The following is a 25,570-nucleotide window of genomic DNA, read 5'->3' as shown; positions in this document are numbered from 1 at the left end:
TAAATGCTAATGTATCCTATAACTGTTGGCTGACAAACTTGGGTATCCACATGACACACCCTGCTGGGCATGTGGGTGTGTCACGTGGATACCCAAGTTTGTCAATGCGAAACCTGAGAACAAAACAAGGCGTAGGATTTACAAATTAATACCACAGGTGTCTACTATCTCTGATGAGTTCAAAACTCAGTGACCTTGACCTCAAGGTCTGAGGTCATAGGTAAAGGTTTCTGAAAATCTTGTGCTTGTGATAATTCTGAAGTCCATTGATTTTCTTCCGCTTATCTAGGACTCAGCCTAAGCAGAAAAGCCCAGACCTCCCTCACCCTAGCCAGCCAAGATATATAATATCTTTAGCTTGTCCTGGGTCTGTCCCGGGGCTTCTTCCTGGTGGGACTTGTCTAGAACACTTCACCCGGATGGCTGAACTCCTTCCGTCGCTTGTATCCATGATTTCAGCCACTACCCAGAGCTCATGACCGTTGGTAAGGGTAAGGATGTACATTGGCCGGTAAATTAAGAGTTTTGCTTTTACGCTTAGCTCTCTCTTTACCACAACGGACTGGTACAGCGTCCGCATCACTGCAGCCGTAGCACTAATCTGTCGATCTCCTACTCGCCCCTGACCCGGAGTGGGTACTCCGCCCTTTTCTAGCCTCAGACTTTGAAGCGCTGATTCTTATTCCCACCGCTTCACACTCAGCTGTGAACTGCTGCAATGTGAGCTGGAGATTCTGAGACCATCAAAGTGGAGACGTTCCACCACTTGGTTACTCCTAGAAATCCTTGGTGGCAGGTCCTCTAGGGTGTGTGAGGTTCACCATGAGTTCTTGAAGGCTCTGGAAGTTGTAGGGCTGTCTTGGTTGACAACCTCTCTCTACTGTTGTCTAAAGATTACGCAGTACCTCTGGATTGGCAGAGGCTGTTTAAAAAGATCAAACTCCTCAGCCTCCCTGGGAAAGTCCAGGGTGCTGGAAACAAGAGTCCGTCCACTACTTGAACGACGAATATGCGGTTTTCATCCTGGTTGCGGAAAACTGGACCAGCTCGTTACCCTGTCATGGATATTTGAGGACACATGGAAGTTTGCCCAACCAGTTTACTTAGGATTTTAAATTGATAGCTGCATCCTCAACAAATACTGGACAAGGTAAAATTTCAGGGATCTGAAGGTCAGAGGTCAGGTTTTCTGAAAATTGTGTGGCTGTAATAACTTGAGATGGAAGTCACCTTGGGTTTTGAAATTGATACAAAGGTGAATATTCTAAAAATCTCAGATGAGTTCAAATCTCAATGACCTTGACCTCAAGGTCAAAGGTCAGAAGTCAAGTTTTCTGAAAATCTTGTAAACGTAGGATTTTGAAACAGATACCATAGGTGTATCTACTAAAAGGCTCAGGGGAGTAAAAAGTTAGCAAAGAAATCAGTGAGAGATTTCTAATTGCTGCTGGAAAACACTTTAGAGAGTTGTACACACCCAGTTCACGATTAAATAAGCAACTCTTTCCGACAGTTGCAAGTAAAAGCTTTACTCAATAAAGTTAAATATTAATTGTACTGTGATTCAACTAAAACAAAATGTAAAACTTTGGATTCTACTGTGGGCTTAAGAGTATTACAGTGGCCCTAGGAGGGCAAACGGATTTAAGAAAACACCAGCAAATAGAAAAACGCTGCAAAAGCACACAATACACAATGGAAACAGAAAAAAAGACAACGGGGATGAAAAAAACATGACAAAAACTACCAAAAAAAATCAGAAAGGAAAACATTAGTGTTTCAGGGGACACGATAACATTTCTGTTTTCTTTCTGATTGTTTTCTTTATTGTCTTTTTTTCTGTTCCCGTTGTGTTTTGTGCGCTTTTGCAGATGCTTTCAGTCCGTTTGGCCTCTCAGGGCCACCATAAGATTCAGCTTCAGAAAGATTTTGTAAATTGATGTTATTGGTGAATTTTTACCTTTAAATCTCCTTTATTTTTATTTTTATACTGATGACCTGCACAAACAAAAGTTATATTTACCTTGCTGCATCTTCCTGTCTGAAATCCATTTCTAAATTCTTTACAAACATTATGAAACGATGAATTTCAAGTTGCATTAACAGTAAAGCTTTGGTTTTCAAAACAGACTTTGCACATGTCCTGACCTCAGTCCGTTCCATCCTCTTCTGCAGGTCAGCCACCAGCCTGGCCATCTCCTCGTCAGACTCTCTGTCTCCACGGTCTACCTCCTGTCAGCAACACAAACAAGCACATTAGACATCCACAGATTCAAAATCATACGACCAAGTGATTGTGGAGACCCTTACTTGTCTTCCACTTTCTTCAGCTCTCTCTTTTTTGAGCTGCTCAATTGCATGCAGTAGGCCTCGGTAGTCAGTGATACCGTACATCCGGGCGTATTTCTCATACTCTTTCGGGTCCACGTTTCTCAACAGCTCAACTATGTCAATGTCTTTTTCCTCCTGTGGGCTTTTTTGCTTTGATGGAGTTCTGAGAACAAGGAGATGTCATACATTTTTAAAGATAAACAACAACATTTCAGTCTGGATGATTCTGTGTTGTCAGACTCTAAACTCACTTCTTCAGTTTAGCGCGGAGGTCTCCCTCAAGCATCGCTACGTCCTTCTTTTCCTCTACGTGCATGTCAGTGTTGCACTCGATCTCGCCATGTTTGTTGGAGGCGACACACCTGTACTGACCAGAGTCCGATTTCGTCACTTCTCTGATCTCCAGTTTGGCCTCTTGGCCCTTCTGTTCGATGGAGATCCGGCCACCGTGGGTCACTTGCCTCCACTTCCCTTTCATCCACTTCACACTGGGAATGGGGTCACCACCCACCTTTGCGATGAAGGTGGCGGTTCCCTCTGTGAGCAACAGGTAGAGGAGTTAGATCAGAAATGCCTACGTTTTTACACATTTGGATTGTGTGCAAATGTTGAGACCCTCACTCTCGGTAACGTGTGCAGTTTTAGGCTCTTCAATGAAGAACAGATTGTCCGTTTTTTTGGATGGAGAAGCTGCTGGAGCTTCAGCAGGAGACAGAGCTGCTCCAAGTTTCTCTGCAAGATGACAAACTACAAATGAAAGATTCTCAAAAGCAACAAAAATCTGAATTTTTCAACTTTTGAGAAATAAAAACAATTACAAATAAATAAAATCTTAGAGTACAGATCTGAGCGGATTTAACCTTTTCTTTTTTTTACCTTTGACAGTGACTTTGGCTTTGCAGAATTCGCTGCCAGCCTCATTGGTAGCCTTGCAGAGGTAGTCACCAGCATTGAGTTTAGAGACTGTGCTGATCTCCAGACATGCTGTGCCATCAGAAAAGCTGATTCTAGTGCTGCCGGATGGTGTCAACTCCTTCCTGTCCTTCATCCACTGGATCTTCAGCGGGGAAGATCCACAGACATGGCACCTGAGAATTAGCTTTTCGCCCTCATCCAAAGTTGCTGGTTTGAGAGGTACGTCAAACACTGGGGGCTTCCTGGCCTCTGAAAGAGAGATAAGCCAGTCTGATTTAGCTGACTGTACTGCTGTCAGTTAGGGATGCAACGATACCAATTTTTACAAACCGATACGATACCGATACTTGGATCTGAGTACTTGCCGATACAGAGTACAAAAAACGATACTTCTACCACACACACAAATGCAATGAATTGGAAGACAGGTTTTATTTTATTCTCTGCAGATAAAAAATAAAATCTTAATAAAAATGACCACAAAAAAATTTCAAGTGAAAAATAAGCACTTCTGTTAAATTATTGCAGAGTCTCCACATTGTAATTTAACAAAATATCACTGAACTATTGGCACTGTCTCGAGCTATCAGAATAATAAATAAACACTTCTGTTTGGAATAAAATAAATACAAATTAGGTTTGAGAATAAAATAAACTTTTAAATTATTGCAGAGTGTCCATATTGTAAACAAACAAACAAAATAACGAAAGTATTTGGCATTGACGAACTCCTCATCTGCCCGTGGATCATCAGTCCACTGTGCTGTTAAACCAAGGACTGACATCGTGCACACACTGCTTGTCTTTACCTCTTTAGACAGTTTTGGCACCATTATCTACCTGATGTGTGGGCGGCTGGGAATTTCATATTGCAGCTCGAGTATGCTGAGAAGACGGTTCAATCCTATGTTTTCCACGACCGGCAGTGGCTGGTCATCCAGAGCAATAAAATGAGTCAGAGCCTCTGTTATTTTAACTGCCCGTGGATTTTCTCTTGACATTTTTCATCGCTTTTCCAAAACCTGAGTTAAAGTTGGCTGTTCCACACTGCTGACATTTTGTTTAGCCTAGCTACAGCAGCCTCCAGTTTCTCTTTTTTATCTGGAGCTGCCAGTCTCACTCGCCTAACCCTGTGCCTGTTTAGCACGAGATGTCCCCCTAGTGGCCAATCTAAAAAACTACAACAGAAATGACAAGCCACCCTCTGATTAATGAAATAAGTTAGTATCGGTTCATGGTATCAGTTAACTTTTACAAGTATGAGTACACACACATTTTACAGTATCGGCCCTGATACCCGATACCAGTATCGGTATCGGTGCATCCGTGCTGTCAGTGCTCAGATTCATGAACTATGTAAGCACATCTTTAAACAAAGACTTAGACTTTTTGTCAAAATGACAAAAGCTTCAAACTAAATTTGAATAACAGGGTTAAAAAGCAAATATACATGAGGAGAAAAAGTCTGATTGAAGCCTTCATTAGTTAACAATTTAAGCAAGATGTTCAACCAACAGTCCAAATCATCAAAGATTATAACAACGGAATAAAGAAAACCAGAGACTTTGATAAACATACCAAACCACTAAATAAGCTACGTCATTTTTCCTGCTAGCTATCATTCTGTGAGCATCAATTACGCTTCGACTTTAAATCAAACATACCTGAGATGCCAACAGTGACATCACACGAGGCTTTCCCAGCTTCATTAGAGGCCTGGCACGAGTACCTTCCGCTGTCGATCACTTGGCTGTTTTTAATGCACAGCACTGCCACATTGCTCTTAAAGCTGATGTCATACTTGTCAGAACTCTGTATCTCCATGTCATCTTTGAACCAGCTGACTGACATGGGCTGCGACCCGGAGACTCGGCCCTCGATCTTCACCAGTTTGCCCTCCATGTCCTCGATGTGCTCTGAGGGCTTTTTGGTGAACACTGGAGGATTTTTGCGCTCTGAAATCAAGAGAAGAAAGTGAGAATGATGAGAAGGGGAGCAGCTTTCCAAGACAAAACAATGTCCTTCGAGAGACGTGAATGCTTTAGAAGAAAGAGCCGAGATGGCGTGAGTGTGCCCCAGGTTCAAATACCTTTGACAGTGATATCAGAGGAACAAGAGTCCTTCCCCATGTCATTAGAGGCGTGGCAGAAGTATCTCCCTGTATCTGATTTATCTGCCTTCAGAATGGTCAGGTGAGGTGTATTTTCCACACAGCTAATCTTATAATTCCCCCCAGAGCGAATATCTTTGTGGTCTTTGGACCAAGTGACTTTAATGGGGGCAGAACCGGTCATGTGACATTCCAGCTCAATGCTGTCACCCACTGTCACCTCCTGTAGTGACAATTTCCTGTCAAATACCGGAGGGTATCTGGGTTCTGCAGAGTGGCGAATGAATGAAAGGAAGATAAAAGAACAAATCTTTAGATGGACACGATTAAACAGTTTGGGGCCTTAAACGGCCCAGCACCATCTGACCAAAGCGCTGTCAAAAATAGTAAACAAAAGACACTTTGAGAACGTGAAAGAGAAAGGTGGTTAAGTAGAACAGAGTGGGGCATTTTCAGAAACGTGAGGAGCATAGACCAGACGACATGACGTCTCCTAAATTCACAGTTTCACAATAAATAGAAGAGTTTTTGTCAGAATCAGCAGGTGATGCTGAGATATCTAAACGTTACACTGTTTGCTTCATAATCATCCAGCATTAATGAATCAACCATCCAGTCATGCGTCACACACCTTGCAGAGTGAGCTTGGCTCTGCATGAAGCTGAGCCCACGCTGTTGGTGGCCGCGCAAGTGTACTCCCCAGAGTGCCTCATCTCACTGTTGTTGATCTGCAGAACCGCTGTGTTATCATCATACAGCATGGAGAACTCCTCTCCCTGACTCAGAGGTTTGCCGTCTTTCAGCCAGGACACCTCGATGGGCAATGAGCCAGCCACGCGGCACTCAAAGCGCACCGGCTGGCCCTCGGTTTGCTGCAGGCTGGTGATCTTCTTTGGGAATGATGGTGGCGTTTTAGCTTCTGGAAAAGATAAACACATGGCAGACATTAGTCTGAGAAGCCAGTGATTCTTACAAAGGTGTAAACGCAGTACTCTGGAAAACTTGTTTTACCTAGCACATTGAGTCTGCAGCTGGAGGAAGCAGAGCCAATCCTGTTCTCTGCCTTGCAGGTGTACTCTCCGATATCGGACTTGGTGGCTTTACTTAGCTTCAAACAGGCAACACCCTTTGTGTACTCCAGCTTGCAGGTGGGGCTAGACCTGACTTTGCCATCAGCCTTGAACCAGGACACCTTGATCTCAGGTGTGCCTGCGACCTGACATTTCAGACAGACAGCATCTCCAGCTGTCACCTCCATGGGCTCCAGTGACTCAGTAAAATATGGTGGCTCTGTGTGTGCAAACGCCAGAAAACAAAGGGACACACTGTAAATTAAATCAGATCTCCAGGCTTTGGGACAGCTACACACATAGCTGGACTGGCCATCGGGCATACTGGGCATTTGCCCGGTGGGCCGCTGGCGATTTTTTGTTTTTATGGGCCGATCGATTTTTTTATTTTTTTTGGAAGGGTATAAATAATGAAAGGTGTTGGATTGGCCAATTGGTCATGATCGACTCTGGGCTGGACCAATTACAGCCGAGGAGGTTGGATGCACCCTCCCCCTTGTTTAGCAATCTTATAGACCATCCATCGGCATTGTTACTTCCGAAACATGGCTTAAACAATTTCCGATAACAACCGATCTCTTTACCCGTCGGCTTCCCGTGGCTGTCATGCAACAGGTGTTGTGCCAAAAACTGATTTCCAATGTTTGTGTGTATTTTTTATGTGTAATATCTATGTTGGTAAATAGACTTCGGTGAACAGCGTTTACAAAGGGGCTATATATGGAATTAAAAAATTATCTGTTTTTTCAAGTATCTTTACAACTCTGTGTTATTGTACTTACATTATAACCAATCCGGTCCTTTATCCCCACTTTAAATATTTTTACAGAACTATTGTAATATTTGAGCCATTTCTGCTGTCCAACTACTTCTTACAAAAGACATTTTTAATGTTAATTAGACTTTTTTTTAACGGCATAAATAAAGGTTATATAAAAGTCACTGCCAAAGACTGATTGCGGCTTCTACCTTGTTACACTAATGTTGTTTGTAGCTCAATATGACTTTATGTCATCCATGAGGGATGCATTTGACATATGTTTCACATATTATAGCCCAACAAGTTACTTATAGCAATTTAAATACGAGCAATCAGTTTTTGGCAAATACCGGAAATCAGTTTTTGGCACAACACCGACTATTGCAGTTAATAATACAACAGCTTCTTGCCATTTTTTGTGTTTCTTTTTATCGCTGTGTAACTGAGTTCAATTGAAAGCCTGCATGCGCTAGTACCGCTTGCCACAAGTTCCCAGAATCCTTTGCGGTTTTACCCCTGAATGACGTCACATTTTTGGTGGGCCCGGGCCGATTTTTTGTCCCAGTCCAGCCCTGGCTACACATATAATAAGTCTTGCTTTGAGTGTGGTTGTATGTATTATTGCTTATAGATTAACCTATCAGGCTTTTCCTCATCATATAGTCTTATATGCAATTTTACTGATTAAAAGTGGGCGACTGTAACATCCATAATGCAAAACCTCTGACTTCTGTATGTTTGAGGTTTCCATATTTTTATACCTTTGCAATGTGCTGATATCAGTTTGTTACTTATTACTGCAGGTTTACAACCGCTGCACACTGCTTCTAAGTAGAGTCTCCTAATTTGCCTAATCAGAAGGAAAGGTTTTGTTGAGGTGGTCGGCTCTGAAGAGAGTATAAAGTTTGACTCTCGATTATTACACACATTTGTACTCTGGTGGATGCATCGGGCGCTTGCCCAAGAATATTTTGCACGAACAAATCAACAAACGAACCCAAACAGAATGGCTTCAGTGATCTTGTACTAACCGAGGATAGAAACCACTGCCTCACACGTGTCTTTCCCAGCATCGTTGCACACTTGGCAGCAGTATTTTCCTGCAGCCTCCTTGTCATCAGTGCTGAGACACTCTAAGATACAGGAGCTTTCTGTTGTGGTAATGTTGTATTTGTATGAAGCAAAGATCTGCTGGCCATCTTTGTACCAGCTCACAGTGATCATGGGGGTGCCCGTGTATGTGCACTCCAGAGTTAATGCTTTGCCCTTCTCAACTGATATGTCCTTCAGCTTCTTTGAGAAAGTTGCCGGCTCTGAAAAACACAACCAGGTATGTTATTAAAATGATTGCGTTAGAAGACATTTATAGACAAGAAAAACCTAAAGTCGATTACATTTAACTAATTAATGTTGCTAACAGAAAGGTGTGTGCTGCCACTGAAAAGATATTTGCTGATCTTAAAATATCTGCCACACTTACGTGTTTTAATATTAGACAAAGGTAACCTTAACAGGAAGTTACCCAAACCTACCTTTCCTGTGTGAAAAAGGAATTGACCCCACTTGTTAAACCATGAATTACCTGCGATTAACCACATTTTCAAAATATATATTTTTTTAGTGAAATAAGAAATAAGTTCTTTCTGGCCGACCTTTGACAGTGAGATTCACTGGATAGCTTTCTTTTCCTGCGTCATTAATGATCTGACAGGTGTACTCTCCAGCATGAGATTTGTCCACGTTGTAAAGCTCTAATAGAACTTTGTTATCATCCAGGGAGAAATCGCAGCCATGTCCAGCTACGATCTCTTTCGTCCCTCTGAACCACTTGAGTTTGAGAGGGGCGCTGCCTTTCACCATGGCTGAGAACGTCACGTTAGAGCCTGGCATGGCCTCCACTGGCTGCGGTGGAACCACAAACGTTGGAGGTTCTGGGTCCAAACAGAAATATCAAACATTTCTATCAGACATAGAATTGTCAGGGCAATAACAGAACGGGCTAAAAAGAAGCTGCAATAGTAACAAATTGAGAGCATAGCATCAGGGAAAGCTAAACGATATGATGACAGGTGGGGCCCGTGACATGTGTGGGCACCACAGAGGAACCAACACAGGTGGTCTCCTGTGGGCTGCTTGTATCTTTTCCCAACCTGGTTGGTACAGTGGTTGCAACCAAAGAAAACATCAGCAAGTAGAAAACTGCAAAATAATGTTCACAGTGGAATAAAACAAAACCTCACAAAAACAATATTGATTTAAAGGAGACAATAATGTGACGGAACAGCTGAGAAGGTGACTGATAGCAAATATGTATCTACAGGATTACATGAATCATTGCTCCAACACTTCTTTCAATCCACAGCTGTTCTCTCATGTTATTGTCTCGCCTAAATAATTTTTAATTTAATCATATTTCCGTTTGTTTTGTGTGCTTTTGCTGCAATTGTCTATTTGCTGGTGTTTTCTCAGGTTGCAGTGCATTTGAACCTTCAGAGCCACTGGGAGTGGGCTCTGCAAGTACTGAACACTATATTTTAGGGTCCTTACAATATAAAGCACCTTGAGGCAACTGTTGTTATAATTTGGTGCTTTATGAATAGATAAAATTTTATTGAATTCCGTTATTGTAAATTTTGATATAAAACACCACCTGTTACGCCTGAAACAGTTTTCTAACATTTCCTCAATAATGCAGTCAAAATCCAAGACTATATCAGATACATTCTGCATAAATATTGATTTTTACAAATTTTAAATTCCTTTTAGATATCAGTCCACTATTTTTAACACATGACTAGTAACTAGTCTGTCAGGATGTAAGTACAAAGACAGTAATCAAAGATCATTGTCACTTTGGATTTGATTTGTGATGTTGCAGAGCTCTGTGTGCATACTCTGCTGAGAACAGACACAGATGGTTTTGTGCATGGACTGTAGGATTTATTTGTCACAGAACTGTTTTTCATTGTAAATGGTAAATGGCCTGTATTTGTATAGTGCTTTATTTAGTCCCTGTGGACCCCAAAGTGCTTTACAGTCAGTCATTCACACACTGGTGATGGCAGCTACATTGTAGCCACAGCCACCCTGGGGCGCACTGACAGAGGCGAGGCTGCCGGACACTGGCGACAATGGGCCCTCTGACCAGTAGGTAACAGGGGAAGTGATCTTGCCCAAGGATACAACGACCAAGACTGTCGGGGCCGGGGCTCGAACCGGCAACCTTCCGATTACAAGACGAACTGCCAACTCTTGAGCCACGATCGCCACGTTGTCCCTTTTCACCAGTGGCGTGTCCAGCAGGGCCAACCCCCAACTAGACTGTCCACCCTAGGTGGCACCCCGAAACTAAAACAATAAAATTCAATCAAATATAAAATGTACGATTATGTTTTCACAGTGAAGCTCAGATATCCGAGGGTAAGTGAATGCAGCATTGGCTTCTGCACTATGAGCATCGCGTTAACAAAGGAAGGACGAGCACGAAAGAGGTATGGCAGAAAACAATTTTTTGCGAAAGAAAATGAGGAGAGAATAAATGTCCCGGTAAGTAGTATTACGTTTGTTGAGTTTAGTAAACTTACCAAGGGGAAAAAAAAATAACACTTAAAGAATTAGTTTGCTAACAGCAACAGGGATGAGTCAGTGAGTCAGTTGGGCTTGTGAATCATGACTCACGAGTCAGTAAAGTGATTCACGAGTATTGAACGATTCAGAGACTGGCCATCAGGCATACCGGGCATTTGCCCGGTGGGCTGATGACTTTTTTCTTGTAACGACATGAACAATGAGAGGTGGTGGATTGGCCAGATGCTGGCCGGTGTGTAAAAATAACTCCATTGTTTGGTGGTGGCTATGGCGGAGCTTCCTCAGAGGCCAGGTGGATGAGGGAAGGGGAGGCAGGAGGAGGAGAGACCCGAGGGGGTGTTCCAGATTAACTGGCGCTTAGATTAACTGGATTTGGTCGAACAGATGTGTGGCAGACTTGCATTTCAGGAGCTGTTACCGACAAAAACCCGCCAAATGTGTCATCTGTGACACTTGTGAGGTTATCTCAAACACACTCCGTCAGTCTCGATGCTTTTGAACAACAAAATGTTTAAAAATGTGGCGAGTTTACCTGGTGAGTGTCTCATGCGCGACGCGATCGAGAAAACAGCAAACAATTAACACCACGCCGATGTTGTTCACGGGTAAACGATCAGGAGACTCTAGTCGTCGTTATCGTTCCCCTCCTACGTTTTATTTCTCCGATTTCAGCGTTTTTGCTTCACAACTAAAGCGAGCAGTTTACTTTGTGCACTAACATGGACTCGAGTCAACCAGCGCCACCTCTGGCCAAGTGCCACAGCCTACAGCCAGATCAACTTGTGACACACATCTGCAGCACGTTTGAATTAGTTTCATGCACATTTGTACCTTTCAGTCGTGTCTGTTTGTGCGTCGTGCAAATAAACCTTTGAAATGAATGAAATGATATCATGTATTTATTATTGGCCTACATTTGTACAAAATTCCAAATTATATACACAAAGTCAAAGGAATCACCTGTTCATCATGATTTTGATATTTTTGCCCATAAGAAAAATGTCTTGAACAAATATACAGTGGGGCAAAAAAGTATTTAGTCAGCCACCGATTGTGCAAGTTCCCCCACTTAAAATGATGACAGAGGTCAGTAATTTGCACCAGAGGTACACTTCAACTGTGAGAGACAGAATGTGAAAAAAAAATCCATGAATTCACATGGTAGGATTTGTAAAGAATTTATTCGTAAATCAGGGTGGAAAATAAGTATTTGGTCAATAACAAAAATACAACTCAATACTTTGTAACATAACCTTTGTTGGCAATAACAGAGGTCAAACGTTTACTATAGGTCTTTACCAGGTTTGCACACACAGTAGCTGGTATTTTGGCCCATTCCTCCATGCAGATCTTCTCAAGAGCAGTGATGTTTTGGGGCTGTCGCCGAGCAACACGGACTTTCAACTCCCGCCACAGATTTTCTATGGGGTTGAGGTCTGGAGACTGGCTAGGCCACTCCAGGACTTTCAAATGCTTCTTACGGAGCCACTCCTTTGTTGCCCGGGCGGTGTGTTTTGGATCATTGTCATGTTGGAAGACCCAGCCTCGTTTCATCTTCAAAGTTCTCACTGATGGAAGGAGGTTTTGGCTCAAAATCTCACGATACTTGGCCCCATTCATTCTGTCCTTAACACGGATCAGTCGTCCTGTCCCCTTGGCAGAAAAACAGCCCCATAGCATGATGTTTCCACCCCCATGCTTCACAGTAGGTATGGTGTTCTTGGGATGCAACTCAGTATTCTTCTTCCTCCAAACACGACGAGTTGAGTTTATACCAAAAAGTTCTACTTTGGTTTCATCTGACCACATGACATTCTCCCAATCCTCTGCTGTATCATCCATGTGCTCTCTGGCAAACTTCAGACGGGCCTGGACATGCACTGGCTTCAGCAGCGGAACACGTCTGGCACTGCGGGATTTGATTCCCTGCCGTTGTAGTGTGTTACTGATGGTGACCTTTGTTACTTTGGTCCCAGCTCTCTGCAGGTCATTCACCAGGTCCCCCCGTGTGGTTCTGGGATCTTTGCTCACTGTTCTCATGATCATTTTGACCCCACGGGATGAGATCTTGCGTGGAGCCCCAGATCGAGAGAGATTATCAGTGGTCTTGTATGTCTTCCATTTTCTGATGATTGCTCCCACAGTTGATTTTTTCACACCAAGCTGCTTGCCTATTGTAGATTCACTCTTCCCAGTCTGGTGCAGGTCTACAATTCTTTTCCTGGTGTCCTTCGAAAGCTCTTTGGTCTTGGCCATGGCGGAGTTTGGAGTCTGACTGGTTGAGGCTGTGGACAGGTGTCTTTTATACAGATGATGAGGTCAAACAGGTGCCATTCATACAGGTAACGAGTGGGGGACAGAAAAGCTTCTTACAGAAGACGTTACAGGTCTGTGAGAGCCAGGGATTTTCCTTGTTTGAGGTGACCAAATACTTATTTTCCACCCTGATTTACGAATAAATTCTTTACAAATCCTACCATGTGAATTCATGGATTTTTTTTTCAGATTCTGTCTCTCACAGTTGAAGTGTACCTCTGGTGCAAATTACTGACCTCTGTCATCATTTTAAGTGGGGGAACTTGCACAATCGGTGGCTGACTAAATACTTTTTTGCCCCACTGTATGACACTAATATTTCACTAGTGTTGTAACATCACATGTCGTTAGCGTAGTCTGTCTGTGTCTTTTCTCTGCAAACAAACATTTTAGAGTTGGTTGTTATATACAGTCTGTATAAGTGTGATCAATCTAATAAACATTTGTCAGGAGATGGCAGTTACTGTGAATGTACAGCAGTTACACAGTGATTAGTAATAAACAGTCAGACAATGACTCTGACAATCTCATTCAGTCTTGCAGATTGAATGCACCTTCTGTGGAAAGTGGTACCACACAGTGTGTGTGGACTTCCCCTGTGCAGAAGGCGACTACAAATGTTGTGGGTGCTAAATAAACAAAAACAATTGATCCCTGTTGTCTTTGTTTACTGATTGTTTTTAGTGTTGACAATCCACATTGCTGACATTTCCATAACTATTGTTAGGAACAATTTGGTTTTTTGTTCTTACAAACACATTTCTGTTGAACTTAACCAACGTTCTCAGTTTTTCAATGTTCAACATTTTCAGTTTTGTCCACATGATGGACAGAATGTAACTGTGTGCTTTCTGCAGATGTACTTCTTACATTTCTCACAAAAAGTGCTTGTTTTACAACAGGAATCTTCCTAACTAAGATCTAAAACAAAAGATTTCTACGTCTCCTCCAGACTCAACAACAGATGACAAACCAATCGACACACCTGAGTCACTGACTTTCTTAAATCCACTCACTCTCACTGGCTGTTTATTACTAATCACTGTGTAACTGCTGTAAATTCACAGTAACTGCCATCTCCTTACAAATGTTCATTAGATTAACCACACTTATACAGACTGTATATAACCACCAACTCTCCAGCCATGTTGATGGATCGCCTATATTGGCTGGAAATATTCATTTCCAGAGAAAAGATACAGACAGACTCTGTTTACAGGATGTGATGTGACAACACTGATGAAATATTGATGTGTCATATTTGTCCAAAGCGTATTTCATTGTTATGGAAAAAGAGAATATTAAAATCATGATGAACAAGGGTGGTGATTCTTATGACTTTGTGTATATAATTAGGAATTTTGTACAAATTTATGCAAATAATAGATACATGATATCATTTCATTCATTTCAAAGGTTTATTTGCATGACGCACAAACAGACACGATTGAAAGGTACAAATGTGTTGTGCGTGAAACAAATTCAAACGTGCTGCAGATGTGTGTCACAGGTTGATCTGGCTGTAGGCTGTGGCACTTGGCCAGAGGTGGCGCTGGTTGATTCGAGTCCATGTTAGTGCACAAAGTAAACTGCTCGCTTTATTGAGAAGCAAAAACGCTGAAATCGGAGTAATAAAACGTAGGAGGGGAACGATAACAACGACTAGAGTCTCCCGATCGTTTACTCTTGCTGTCCTGTGAACAACATCGGCGTGGTGTTAATTGTTTGCTGTTTTTGCGATCGGGTAAACTCGCCACATTTTTAAACATTTTGTTGTTCAACAGCATCAAGACTGACGGAGTGTGTTTGAGATAACCTCACAAGTGTCACAGGTGACACATTTGGTGTTTTTTTTGTGAACAGATGTGTGCCACACATCTGTTCGACCAAATCCAGTTGATCTAAGTGCCAGTTAATCTGGAACAGCGGCCGCCAGTCCGAGTGTCAGGTGAACTGAACTTCAGGTAAGAAGTTATGACCTGCTGTCTATCTGGGTCAGATATAAACCAAGTTTAGGTGGAGTTTATTTTCGTTGTGCTGACTTTTTACAGTCAGTTACAATAACTCGTACTGCTACTAGCTAGCATGATGAACTTTCTGTACAGCTGGGTGGGTGCTATGATGTTACTGATAGTGAACTTTATTCATAAGGTTAGTTAGTAGAGTTGCCAACCGTCCCGTAAAAATGAAATTGTCCCGCATTCAGAGAAAATATTACGCGTTTCTGTATTGAGCTGAGAAGAGACGCAGTTTGTCCCGGACTTCAGCTATAAGGAAAAAAAGACACAAAGTTGGATTTATTCTGTCTTTGCTGCACAGCTGCCTCTTCTCTCATCCTCCCCCTCCCTCTCCTGTTTCTACTTCAATAATGAAACTGATCAATGATCAGCTGATCGGCTTTTCTCTCTTGTTTGTTTATCGCCCACTTTGCACCAGAAACAGGAAACCAGCGGATGTCGCGCTAAACAACAGCAGCACATTTAAGCTTGATCAGCTGTTGTTAGAATTTATTTAATAATAATTTCTAGTATCAGCTGATGTTTGCTGGAGCCACAGCTGCAAAGCTGCTGGTCATGATGTCGGTTTGGATATCCTAAATGGCCTGTATTTGTATAGTGCTTTACTAGTCCCTAAGGACCCCAAAGCGCTTTACACATCCAGTCACACACACATTCACACACTGGTGATGGCAGCTACATTGTAGCCACAGCCACCCTAGTGAGAGGGAAACATGAAGATGAAACCAGGAGATGTCCTTACTGAATCATCAGAGTTGAACAGGTGATGGAGAAACAGGTTTACCTTTTAGGTGACATGGATGAGTTGAAGTTATGAACTGTTTCTGAGAGACAAATAACACCAGGATCCTTTTCTAAGTAGCTGACAGCTGGTAACTGTGCAGGGGCGGATCTAGGAAAGTTTTGCCAGGGGGCCAGGTAGGGCATTAACAGGGAGAGGGGGGCACAAAGAAATACTTTTCTTTCTTATTCTCATTTAAAATGTCTCGCTTTTAATAAATAATTATCTGAATCTTGTGAACAAAGTTTTTATCTGACGTCAAGACATCAAGTGTACATCACTGTCACAACAGCATTTGTTTTCATTCAAAGGCTTTATGGCTTTAATACCTGGTGGGCTGGTCTGTAGTCAAAATGCCCAATTTTTTTGTCCCAGTCCAGCCCTGCAGGTTAATACTGGCAGTGTCACCATGCCGGCTGACTGTATTTCATCATCAGCCAGTGTTGTTCTTTATCAATATTACCAAAGTTTACCATAAGGCAGCAAAGAAAGTATTTAATTGCTTTCAGCTTTTATTCAAATGTTAGTCTTTTCATTTGTTTCCCCACTTTTTTCCTGTTTCAAAATCAAACACCAGTTTGTGAGAAGATTATCTTCTTTTTTAATTAATAGGCAGATAAAGTTTTGCATTGGCTAATTTGCCAATTGTATGTTAAAAATGTTCATATTTTAATATTCAAAAATGTTTTTGCCCAAAACATATGTGCACTACATGTCAGTAAAAATACTATGCAAATATTGATGTCCTTGACTGCTGAATAAACACTGACTGATTGTATCTCTTGTACTTTATCAACGCAGTATCTAAAAACTTTGCACCGTAGTGGTTAAAATCTCATTCTAATAACAGTTAAAAGCGCATTCGGTTTTTTAGTTTTATAGAGTTATTGAATTATGGTTAATGGTTGGTAGAAATTTTTTTAACATTATCTGCCAATTACATCTCCCCACTCCAAATCTGTGCCCCTACTTGGCCCCCCCAACAAAAATCTTCTAGACACGCCACTGCTTTTCACTGAATTAAGTGTGGGCAGCTCAGAGAAACGGGTGCTGAAACATTCAACAGACAGCAGCAACATAAAGACTTCTTTGACTGGGACACTGGGATTGGGATACTGACCTCGAACAACCAGGAAGGCTGTAGTTTCTGTGGTTCCCGCCTTGTTGACAGCCTTACACTTGTATGCTCCAGAGTCAGCCAGCTTCAGCGTGAGCACCTTTAGTGTACAGTTGTTGTCACTGAATGAAATCTCATAATTTGGCCCACTCTTTATCTCCTCGTCATTGTGGTACCATGAAATGGTAAAAGGAGATGAGCCTGACACTTTGCACTCCATTTCTAAAGGTTTTCCAACGACAGTGGTACAGTCCTTCAGTTTCCGTGAGAATGTTGGAGGAATCGTCTTATCTGTTTCAGAGGGAAACAAACAATGCTGTTAAAGAGTATCCATTTGTCAAGAAAAGTACCGTAATTTTTGGACTATAAGGCGCACTTAAAATCCTTTAATTTTCTCCGAAATCGACAGTGCGCCTTATAGTCCGAAAAATACGATACTAGGGTAAAAGTACTTTTAATGAATCCTCTTCCCTCATGTCAATGGGGTAATGGGTGAACACACTGATCAGCTTATTCCAGCTCAAGGTACAAAGACGTTACCTACCTAAAACAGTGAGGTTGATTTTACTCAGGTCCTTCCCAACTTCATTCATAATCTCAAACGTGTATTCTCCAGAGTCAACTTTCTCAGCAGACAGCACATTCAGGCTGGAAATCATCCGGGAAAATGAGATTTTGTATTTTCTCCCAGAAGCCAGCTCAGCACCATCTTTGAACCACTTGGGTATGAGCTCTGGGGTTCCACACACTTTGACCTCCAGGGCAGCCATATCACCTGCCGTCACGCTCAGAGCATCGGGCTTGTCCACTATTTTAGCAGGCTCTGCAGTCAACAGACAGGGAGCAGAAAATACTTAAAATCACACATTCAGGCTGCAGGTGGAAAAACAAAACAGAAAGAGAGAGAATTATATGATTACAAACCTAGAACAGTCAAGTTAGCGAAACACTCCACACTCCCAGCATCGTTTCTGAGTTGGCAGGTATATTTGCCTGCCGTAGTTGCATCAGCGTTAAAGATTTTAACTGCCACCTGGTTGTTTTCATAGGTGATTTTCCTGTTGTCACTGTCCCTGAGAATGTGATCCTTGTTTTGAACCCAGGACACAGTAATGGGTTCAGAGCCTTTAACAGTGGCCACAAGGGTCACCTCCCCTCCCAGTATCACTGTAATGTTTGACAGTCTCTTCACAAATGATGGTGGCTCTGAAGAGAGGAGAAAAACAGCGCAAAAGGCAAAGTCAGCAAGGTGACAAAGTCATTTGAAAATCTAATTTTATTTTATATTATTTTAATTTAATGCTATCGCGATTTCTACTGACCTCTGAGTTTAATTGATGTCTGGCAGGTATCGCTTCCTACACTGTTTGACACTTTGCACTCGTATTCGCCGGCGTCTGAGGGCTCTATTCCAATGACATGCAGTGTGGCCGAGCTGCCCTCGCTCACCAGCTTAAACTTCCTGCTCTCCATGAGAGGTTTCCTGTCTTTAAACCAGGTGATCTGGAATGGAGCTGTACCACTCATCTCGCAGTACAGACTTACGTCCTTACCCTTCAGCCCTTCAACAGGCTGGGGTATTTTGACAAAAGATGGGGGGTCTATAGGAAGATGATGGAACCGTTAAAGAGGAATACACGAGGGAAACAATTCATATCTAGATCTTAAAGCTGGAACCCATAACTGTTGAATGAAGCTCAAAGCTGGCAGTGTTGAAAACATTACTATAGATTAACGGGTGGAATTTTTGTAAGAACATGAAGTCTTAGAAAAGATTGTATATTTAATGTGGAAATTTTATGGAACAATTTGTCATGGTCCGTCAGTCCTCGCTGGTCGAACTGCTTTTAATGTTATGTCATTTGTGTGGTTTGTTTTTAGTCCCCTGTTTCCCGCTGTGTGCGTTTGTGTTTGTGGCCAGTGTGCCGGTTCTCTGGCAACACCAGGCTTGTGGCGTTCCCGGGCTAAGAACAGCCACGCCTGCTCTTCAATCAGGATACATCTGCTGCCAGCGATCCTCATCAACCGTCTGCTACTTAACAGTGGGGCTGGGCTACGATCAACGCTCGATCACTGAGTGGCAAAGCTAGCACAAGCCCGGCTCGCGGAAACTGAAAGCGGTCTCAGGCCATCGTCTGGTGAAAACGTTTACTAAATCATTACGTCGTGTTTTGTCAGGTACCCACGGGAATTTTGGAAATCCCACTGTTTTGAACACTTTTTGGTTCTCACTGTTTATTCTAATACTGTAAATAAATTCACAGTCGCTACCAGGAAAGTCCTGAGTTTGGGTCATGTTCCTAGCCAAACACAAAATTGGAATGTGGAATTTTTCTGGGGTCTTGGAATTTGTTGGAACTGCAATTAGAATAGCAGATCTCTAAGAAATATGGAAAATGACAGCCCGTTCTCACTCCCGAGGCGTAACATGCCGACGTTTTGTCACGTCCCGCGGTGTTCCTGAGGAACGCGAAAGGAGACCTTTGGCGTTCTTATGGTACGCGGCGGGTTATGGGCGAAATCCAGTGCAATGATGCTCTCGCGGTAATAGACGTTCCAGCCCTGTATTCCAGCCCTAAACCTAACCTTATCCCTAGCCCCAACCATAACCTTTTTCCTGAGCTTAACCAGGACTTTAATGATGTTAAATAGCGTGTTTCTAAGTGATTTGAAGAAAAAGAGCGAACATGTGTAGATTGAGTCCATACGGTTCTCATATTTCCTCATTTTTCCGAGGTCGTCATTTAGGAACGTGGTGGGCAGCCGAAAACGTAATATGTTGACGATTTCTCACCTAGCGTAAAATGTTACGCTTTGGGAGTGAGAACGTGTGGGAAATGAAGTTGGAAGTTGTAGTGACAGCAAATCCGTAATTTAAGTGTGGTTTAAGTTCAGTGAAAATTTTGGAATTGTTGAAATTTGTTACGGAACTTGGAATTTTTCTAAACTGGTGTGGAATTTTGGGGAAAGTGAATTTGAACTATGATGCAGATGAGCTGTTAGAGTTGTAAACACATATTTGGTATGCTGCTGCGCAATCTGCTGGAAATACATCTGAGACTGTGTCATTTTTGTTCTATCGTTAATAAAATAGGGGCTTGTACGAACTACTGCATTCTGTTTTTATTGACATTTTACACAGTGTCTCATCTTTGATGGAACTGGGGTCGGATTTTAGAAATGTATGGATTCGGGAGACAGACACTATCTCTACTTTTAAGATTAGGCTTCAAACTTTCCTTTTTGCTAAAGCATATAGTTAGGGCTGGACCAGGTGACCCTGAATCCTCCCTTAGTTATGCTGCAATAGACATAGGCTGCCGGGGATTCCCATGATGCATTGAGTTTTTCCTTTCCAGTCACCTTTCTCACTCACTATGTGTTAACAAACCTCTCTGCACTGAATCATATCTGTTATTAACCTCTGTCTCTCTTCCACAGCATGTCTTTATCCTGTCTTCCTTCTCTCACCCCAACCAATCACAGCAGATGGCCCCGCCCCTCCCTGAGCCTGGTTCTGCTGGAGGTTTCTTCCTGTTAAAAGGGAGTTTTTCCTTCCCACTGTCGCCAAAGTGCTGCTCATAGGGGGTCATATGATTGTTGGGTTTTTCTCTGTATCTATGAAGCGCCTTGAGGCGACTTTTGTTGTGATTTGGCGCTATATAAATAAAATTGAATTGGAATTTAATTGAATATGTTTTTATACCAAAACGGTTGCTCTAAGTACAAATGGACACAATTGTAAGACTGAGATGTGTAGAGATGTCATGTTTTCTTGCACTGCAGCTAAGATCATGGAATCATAGAAATGTATCAGAAACTACAACAAGCCAGCACGTTTGTGGAAAAAAAACAATTTGTTGTACTACAGACAGGATGGTGAATTCCTTTAGAGTTGTAGAAGTTCAAACATATGTTGCTGGAGCTATAGGTAGAATGACTTGGATTTTAACAAAGAGCATTACAGTCAACTTAGCGTGAAGCGTTATGTAAAATGTATTGGCTCAAGTGAAATGATCTGTTTTGACTTGCAGATTAACATTTTTCAGCAGTACAAGAAAGGGAAAAGCCTCAGATGACCCTCGACCATACTGGATTGTTAAATAAAGTAGTGCAATCAGTTATGGATACCAGCTTTAAGCAGTGGAGCACAGCTATATAACCCACCAACACACTGAACAGCCACTGTGATCAGAATAATAAAATATATTTGAGAAGTCCACGGGATGCTAACCTTTAATGGTAAGTGTAGTGCTGCAGCTCACACTGCCAGCATCATTCTGAGCCTCACAGGTGTAAACTCCATCATCCTCAAAACTAGTGGAGACCAGTTCTAGCACTGCTACTGAGTCAACAAACGACGTCCTGTAGTTGCCACCGTCTGTAACTTTGGCGTCGTTTTTGTACCAGGTAATTTTCAGAGGGACTGTGCCACTGACTTTGCACTCCAGGCGGAGTGACTCACCCTGCTTCAAAAACTTATTGGCAGGGAGTTTCAGTAGAAATTCAGGTGGTTCTGGAAAGCCAAAACACAGATATGTTATCAGCTGGAGGCATGAGGAAACACTCACCATTTAACATGGTTAAGATGGGCAGGAGGTGAGCAGATGAGATAAGCCAACAATGATGGGTTAGAAGGAAAAGCAAAATGGCTGCGTGAATGCCATACAAGTGCTAAATATATTGCTTCATAGAAAACGCAGCAGTGGAAAAGCCGTACATGATAAACAAAATGCTGCAAAGCTACACAAAATGTAACTGAAGGATTGGGTTTTGCCAGCGATGAAGAAATGAGATAAATGCATCTCTGCAAGAATTGATTTAAAAGATGTAAATCCAACCTTTTACTGTCAGGTTTGCACTACAGTGTACGGAGCCAGCATCGTTGCTGACTTGGCAAGAGTAGACTCCACTCTGTGTGACGCCCACTGAATAGAGCTCTAAGAAACAGGACAGCCCATCAAGCCCTATTAAACAAGTAGGCCCAGTCATAAGCTCTGCGTCATCCTTAAACCATTTGACTGTGAAGGGAGGAGTTCCCTTAAAAGTGCCTTTGAAGCGTGCAGTGGCTTTGGGTAGAGCAGTCTGCGACTCGGGCACTGTCACAAAGCTTGGAGGTTCTGAACACAAGATGGACAAGGTTAAAGATGTACTCACCTTTGGTTTAGGATCATATGACCAATTGTGTTAAAAACAGCAGTGTCTGACCTTTGACCACGATGGACCCACTGCATTCACAGCTTCCTGCTGCGTTAGTCAGTTTGCAAGAGTATAACCCCGCGTCAGATCTCTCTAGCTGTTCAATTTCAATGGACACAGAGTTGTCCTGCTGAATGAGCTTGTGCTTTAGACCACTAGAGATTTTGGTTCCATCTTTCTTCCATTCCACAGAGATGGGGAGAGAACCAGATATTTTGCAACATATCTGAACAAAGGACCCCAATATCTCGTGCATGTCTACCAGGGGTTTGATGAAGCTTGGGGCAATTACTTGCTCTGTTGCCAAGAGAACACCAAGACACAAGTTAGACTTTGTGAACATATTATTATGTATAGCAGCAGCGGTGTGTTTTTGAAACTAACCTAATACAATTAGCTTGACTTTGCAGGTACAGCTACTGATGTAGTTTACCACCTCAAAGACATACTCTCCTTCATCCTCTGTCTGCGCAGCCTGAATCTTTAGGCTGCTGATATTGTTCTCAAAGATCAGCTTGTGCTGCCTGATGGACTTGAGCTCCCTGCCATCTTTCATCCATTTCACCCTGAGTTCAGGGGAGCCTGTAACCTTACAGTCCAGACTGACTGGATCTCCAACTGTAACCTTTACCACCTCAGGTTTCTCTGTGATCTGCGGAGGCACTAAAATCCCAAGCAAAGTCAACAATTCAGAACGTTTCTGAGCCAGAGAAAAGATTTTATAGCTGCAACTAGTTACCTTGCACTGTGAGGGTGGCAAAACACTTATCCTGCCCAGCCTCATTTACCACCTGGCAGGTGTATTTGCCACTGTGTATCGCCTCACAGGCAGGGATCCGGAGTGTAGCCACATTGCTTTCAAATGTTCTCTGAATCTTTGGATCCTCCAATATCCAATTCTCATCTTTTTTCCACTGTACAGAGGTGATGGGAGAGCCTTTCACAATGCACTGAAACTCTGCCATTTTACCCAGAACAGTAGCAGTGTTCTCAATTGTCTTGACGAATGTTGGCGGTTCTATTAGGAAAGAATGAAATATTAAAGTTTAAAGACCTCACCTCAAATGAAAATATGCAGAATTATTCTTCTGCTTAGACCAACCTTTGAGGCTTAGTGTAGTCTTACAAGTACAGCTTTCCACCTCGTTAGCAACAGTGCATTGATATTCACCAATATCTACAGCATCGCATTTGTGCACTTCAAGACACACGGTGTCATTTAACTGAGAGAAGGCATGTTTAGCACTGGGTTTGAGCTCCTTTCCATCTTTGTGCCATGTTATCTCAAAGGGACCCGTCCCAGCAACTTGACACTCTAAAATGGCAGTGGAGCCCTTCACAACATCAGCTCGAGCCAGTTCTCTAATAAACGATGGCGGTTCTGAAATGAGGGAGAGCAAACGGTCATGAACCTATTCTACTCCAGCAAGTATTTCTTGCTGGTCCAGAGGTTTACAGTTCATATATGTTTAACTTAAATCAGATCAGTCTAGCTCTTTGTTTGAGGGAAACCACTGCTTTGAATTCAGTGCTCTTGTAATTCTAGCACAATGAACATTCAACACACCTTTGACCTTCAACTCCATGCTGCAGCTCTCACTGCCAGCTTCATTACGAGCTTCGCAGTAGTAAAGCCCACTATGTTTAACCTCAGCCCCACAGACTTCCAGTGTTGCCACAGAGTTGACGAAGGCCATCTTATAGTGATCAGTGGGGCTGATTTCAGAGCCTTCTTTGAACCAGTAGATGTCAATCTCAGGTGTGCCGGTCACCTGGCACTCAAAAACCTTACTCTGACCAGGACAAACTACAGACACATGGGCTGGGATCTGTGTAAACTTTGGAGGCACTAAGGAAAAAAAGAGAGTGACTGATAAACCATCAGATGAACAACATGGGGGACACATTCACAAAGTGTATGTTTCCATCCAAGTGTTGATAACATAAGCAAACTCATAGCAAGTTTTGGGAACTTGCAAGGGGGGTATTTTGGAAAATTTAGGTACGAATTATCAGTCGAAAGTGGAGATTTAATGTGAATCAAAGGGAAAAGTCAAATATAACGTGAGAAAAATGTCTCCAACAGATGGCTGGAGGCATACTTGGCAACTCAGTTTCACATAAAGATTAATAACCTTTGACAAAGAGTGTTGCTTGGCATGAAGCGGAGCCAACATCGTTCTGTATTTGGCAGACATAGTCTCCAGAATCTGTGGTTTTTGCGAAGAAGAGTTCCAGTGTGCTCGAGGTGTTATCTTTGATCACCGACCAGTCAGCACTGGACAGGATCTCTTTATTGCTTTTAAACCATTTGGTGGTGAGTGGTGGTGTGCCAGAGAACAGTACACTAAATTGGACTTTTGAGCCAGGCAAAACATTTATGGATTCAGGTTTTTCAAGAATGCACGGGGATTCTGAAAGACAGAGACAAAGCAATTCTGGGTAAAAATGCTTCTAACTATATTTCTTTGTACACATCCATCTGCTCAATGGTACAAAAATATGTTCAGACCTTTCACAAATAAGACTCCAGAGCACTGGACCGTTCCTGCTTTATTTGTAGCAATGCAGGTATAATTGCCACTGTCTTTAGTGTCGAGATTGGAGATTTCTAGAAAGGGAACATTTTCAAAGAATGTGCATTTGTGTTTGTCATCGGTTTGGATCTCTTTCTCGTCTTTGTACCACTGTATGGTTATTGGAAGAGAACCAGACACAAGACACTCCAGATGCGCAAATGATCCTTTGACACCCTCTGTCTGTTTCAGTTTTCTTGTAAAAGACGGAGGAATTATTTGATCTGACGTGGACGAAAGAAAAAGGTGAGTGAGAAACAATGTTCAAAGCGAGATTAAATTAAACAAAACTAAGGTGATAGACATTAAGAACAGACCGAGAATGGTGAGTGTGGCATCACACGAACTTTGTCCAACATCGTTTGAAACCTCAAAGACATATTCACCATCATCACTTTTCTGAGTTTTAATAATCTTCAACACAGAACTGGTATCTTTGCTCTGCACTTTATATCTCTGGCCTGAGGTCAGCTCCTTGCCAGCCTTTAGCCATCTGACCTTCAGGGGTTTTGTGCCTGAGAACCTGGCTTCCAGAGTAGCCGGATCCCCCTGAGTCACACTGATAGACTTTACCTCTTCTGTGATTTTTGCTGGTTCTGGGGTGTCCCAAAAAAAAAAAAAAACAGTCAGCAAAGATCTTAAAGCTTCCTATACAACAACACATCAACTACAGACCATCAACCTGAGCCTACAGAACACTAAAGATTCTACACTTTGGTCCTTGTCAGCTTACAAGGTCACATTCATGTAATTTCAAGCATGGATGAGTATAAAAGTAGTCAATGTTTT

General features: G+C 42.4%; 1 protein-coding gene across 42 annotated transcripts in view; it reads right to left on the bottom strand.

Moving 5' to 3' along the window:
• Positions 1-25,570, bottom strand: part of ttn.2 (titin, tandem duplicate 2) — a 253,336-nt gene that overhangs the window by 162,059 nt on the left and 65,707 nt on the right. For 40 of the 42 annotated variants that reach the window (XM_085135108.1, XM_085135090.1, XM_085135096.1 and 37 more), the window contains 25 exons: positions 25,099-25,377; positions 24,718-25,005; positions 24,341-24,619; positions 23,773-24,054; positions 23,308-23,586; positions 22,945-23,223; positions 22,590-22,868; positions 22,215-22,502; positions 21,848-22,126; positions 21,241-21,522; positions 18,329-18,607; positions 17,931-18,212; positions 17,551-17,829; positions 17,010-17,297; positions 8,839-9,117; positions 8,218-8,499; positions 6,368-6,646; positions 5,988-6,275; positions 5,336-5,623; positions 4,911-5,201; positions 3,208-3,495; positions 2,953-3,063; positions 2,583-2,868; positions 2,311-2,494; positions 2,149-2,232 (listed from right to left, as the gene is read on the bottom strand). In XM_085135108.1, the coding sequence (XP_084991234.1) occupies positions 2,149-2,232; positions 2,311-2,494; positions 2,583-2,868; positions 2,953-3,063; positions 3,208-3,495; positions 4,911-5,201; positions 5,336-5,623; positions 5,988-6,275; positions 6,368-6,646; positions 8,218-8,499; positions 8,839-9,117; positions 17,010-17,297; positions 17,551-17,829; positions 17,931-18,212; positions 18,329-18,607; positions 21,241-21,522; positions 21,848-22,126; positions 22,215-22,502; positions 22,590-22,868; positions 22,945-23,223; positions 23,308-23,586; positions 23,773-24,054; positions 24,341-24,619; positions 24,718-25,005; positions 25,099-25,377 (6,602 nt within the window). The remainder of the gene's footprint in view (positions 1-2,148; positions 2,233-2,310; positions 2,495-2,582; positions 2,869-2,952; positions 3,064-3,207; positions 3,496-4,910; positions 5,202-5,335; positions 5,624-5,987; positions 6,276-6,367; positions 6,647-8,217; positions 8,500-8,838; positions 9,118-17,009; positions 17,298-17,550; positions 17,830-17,930; positions 18,213-18,328; positions 18,608-21,240; positions 21,523-21,847; positions 22,127-22,214; positions 22,503-22,589; positions 22,869-22,944; positions 23,224-23,307; positions 23,587-23,772; positions 24,055-24,340; positions 24,620-24,717; positions 25,006-25,098; positions 25,378-25,570) is intronic. The other 2 variants (XM_085135101.1, XM_085135132.1) reach the window with 2 other exon arrangements.

This window comes from Neolamprologus multifasciatus, chromosome 16, assembly GCF_963576455.1.
Source record: "Neolamprologus multifasciatus chromosome 16, fNeoMul1.2, whole genome shotgun sequence".
In the NCBI taxonomy this organism is placed as follows: Eukaryota; Metazoa; Chordata; class Actinopteri; order Cichliformes; family Cichlidae; genus Neolamprologus; species Neolamprologus multifasciatus.
This window is presented reverse-complemented; position numbering and strand designations above follow the sequence as displayed.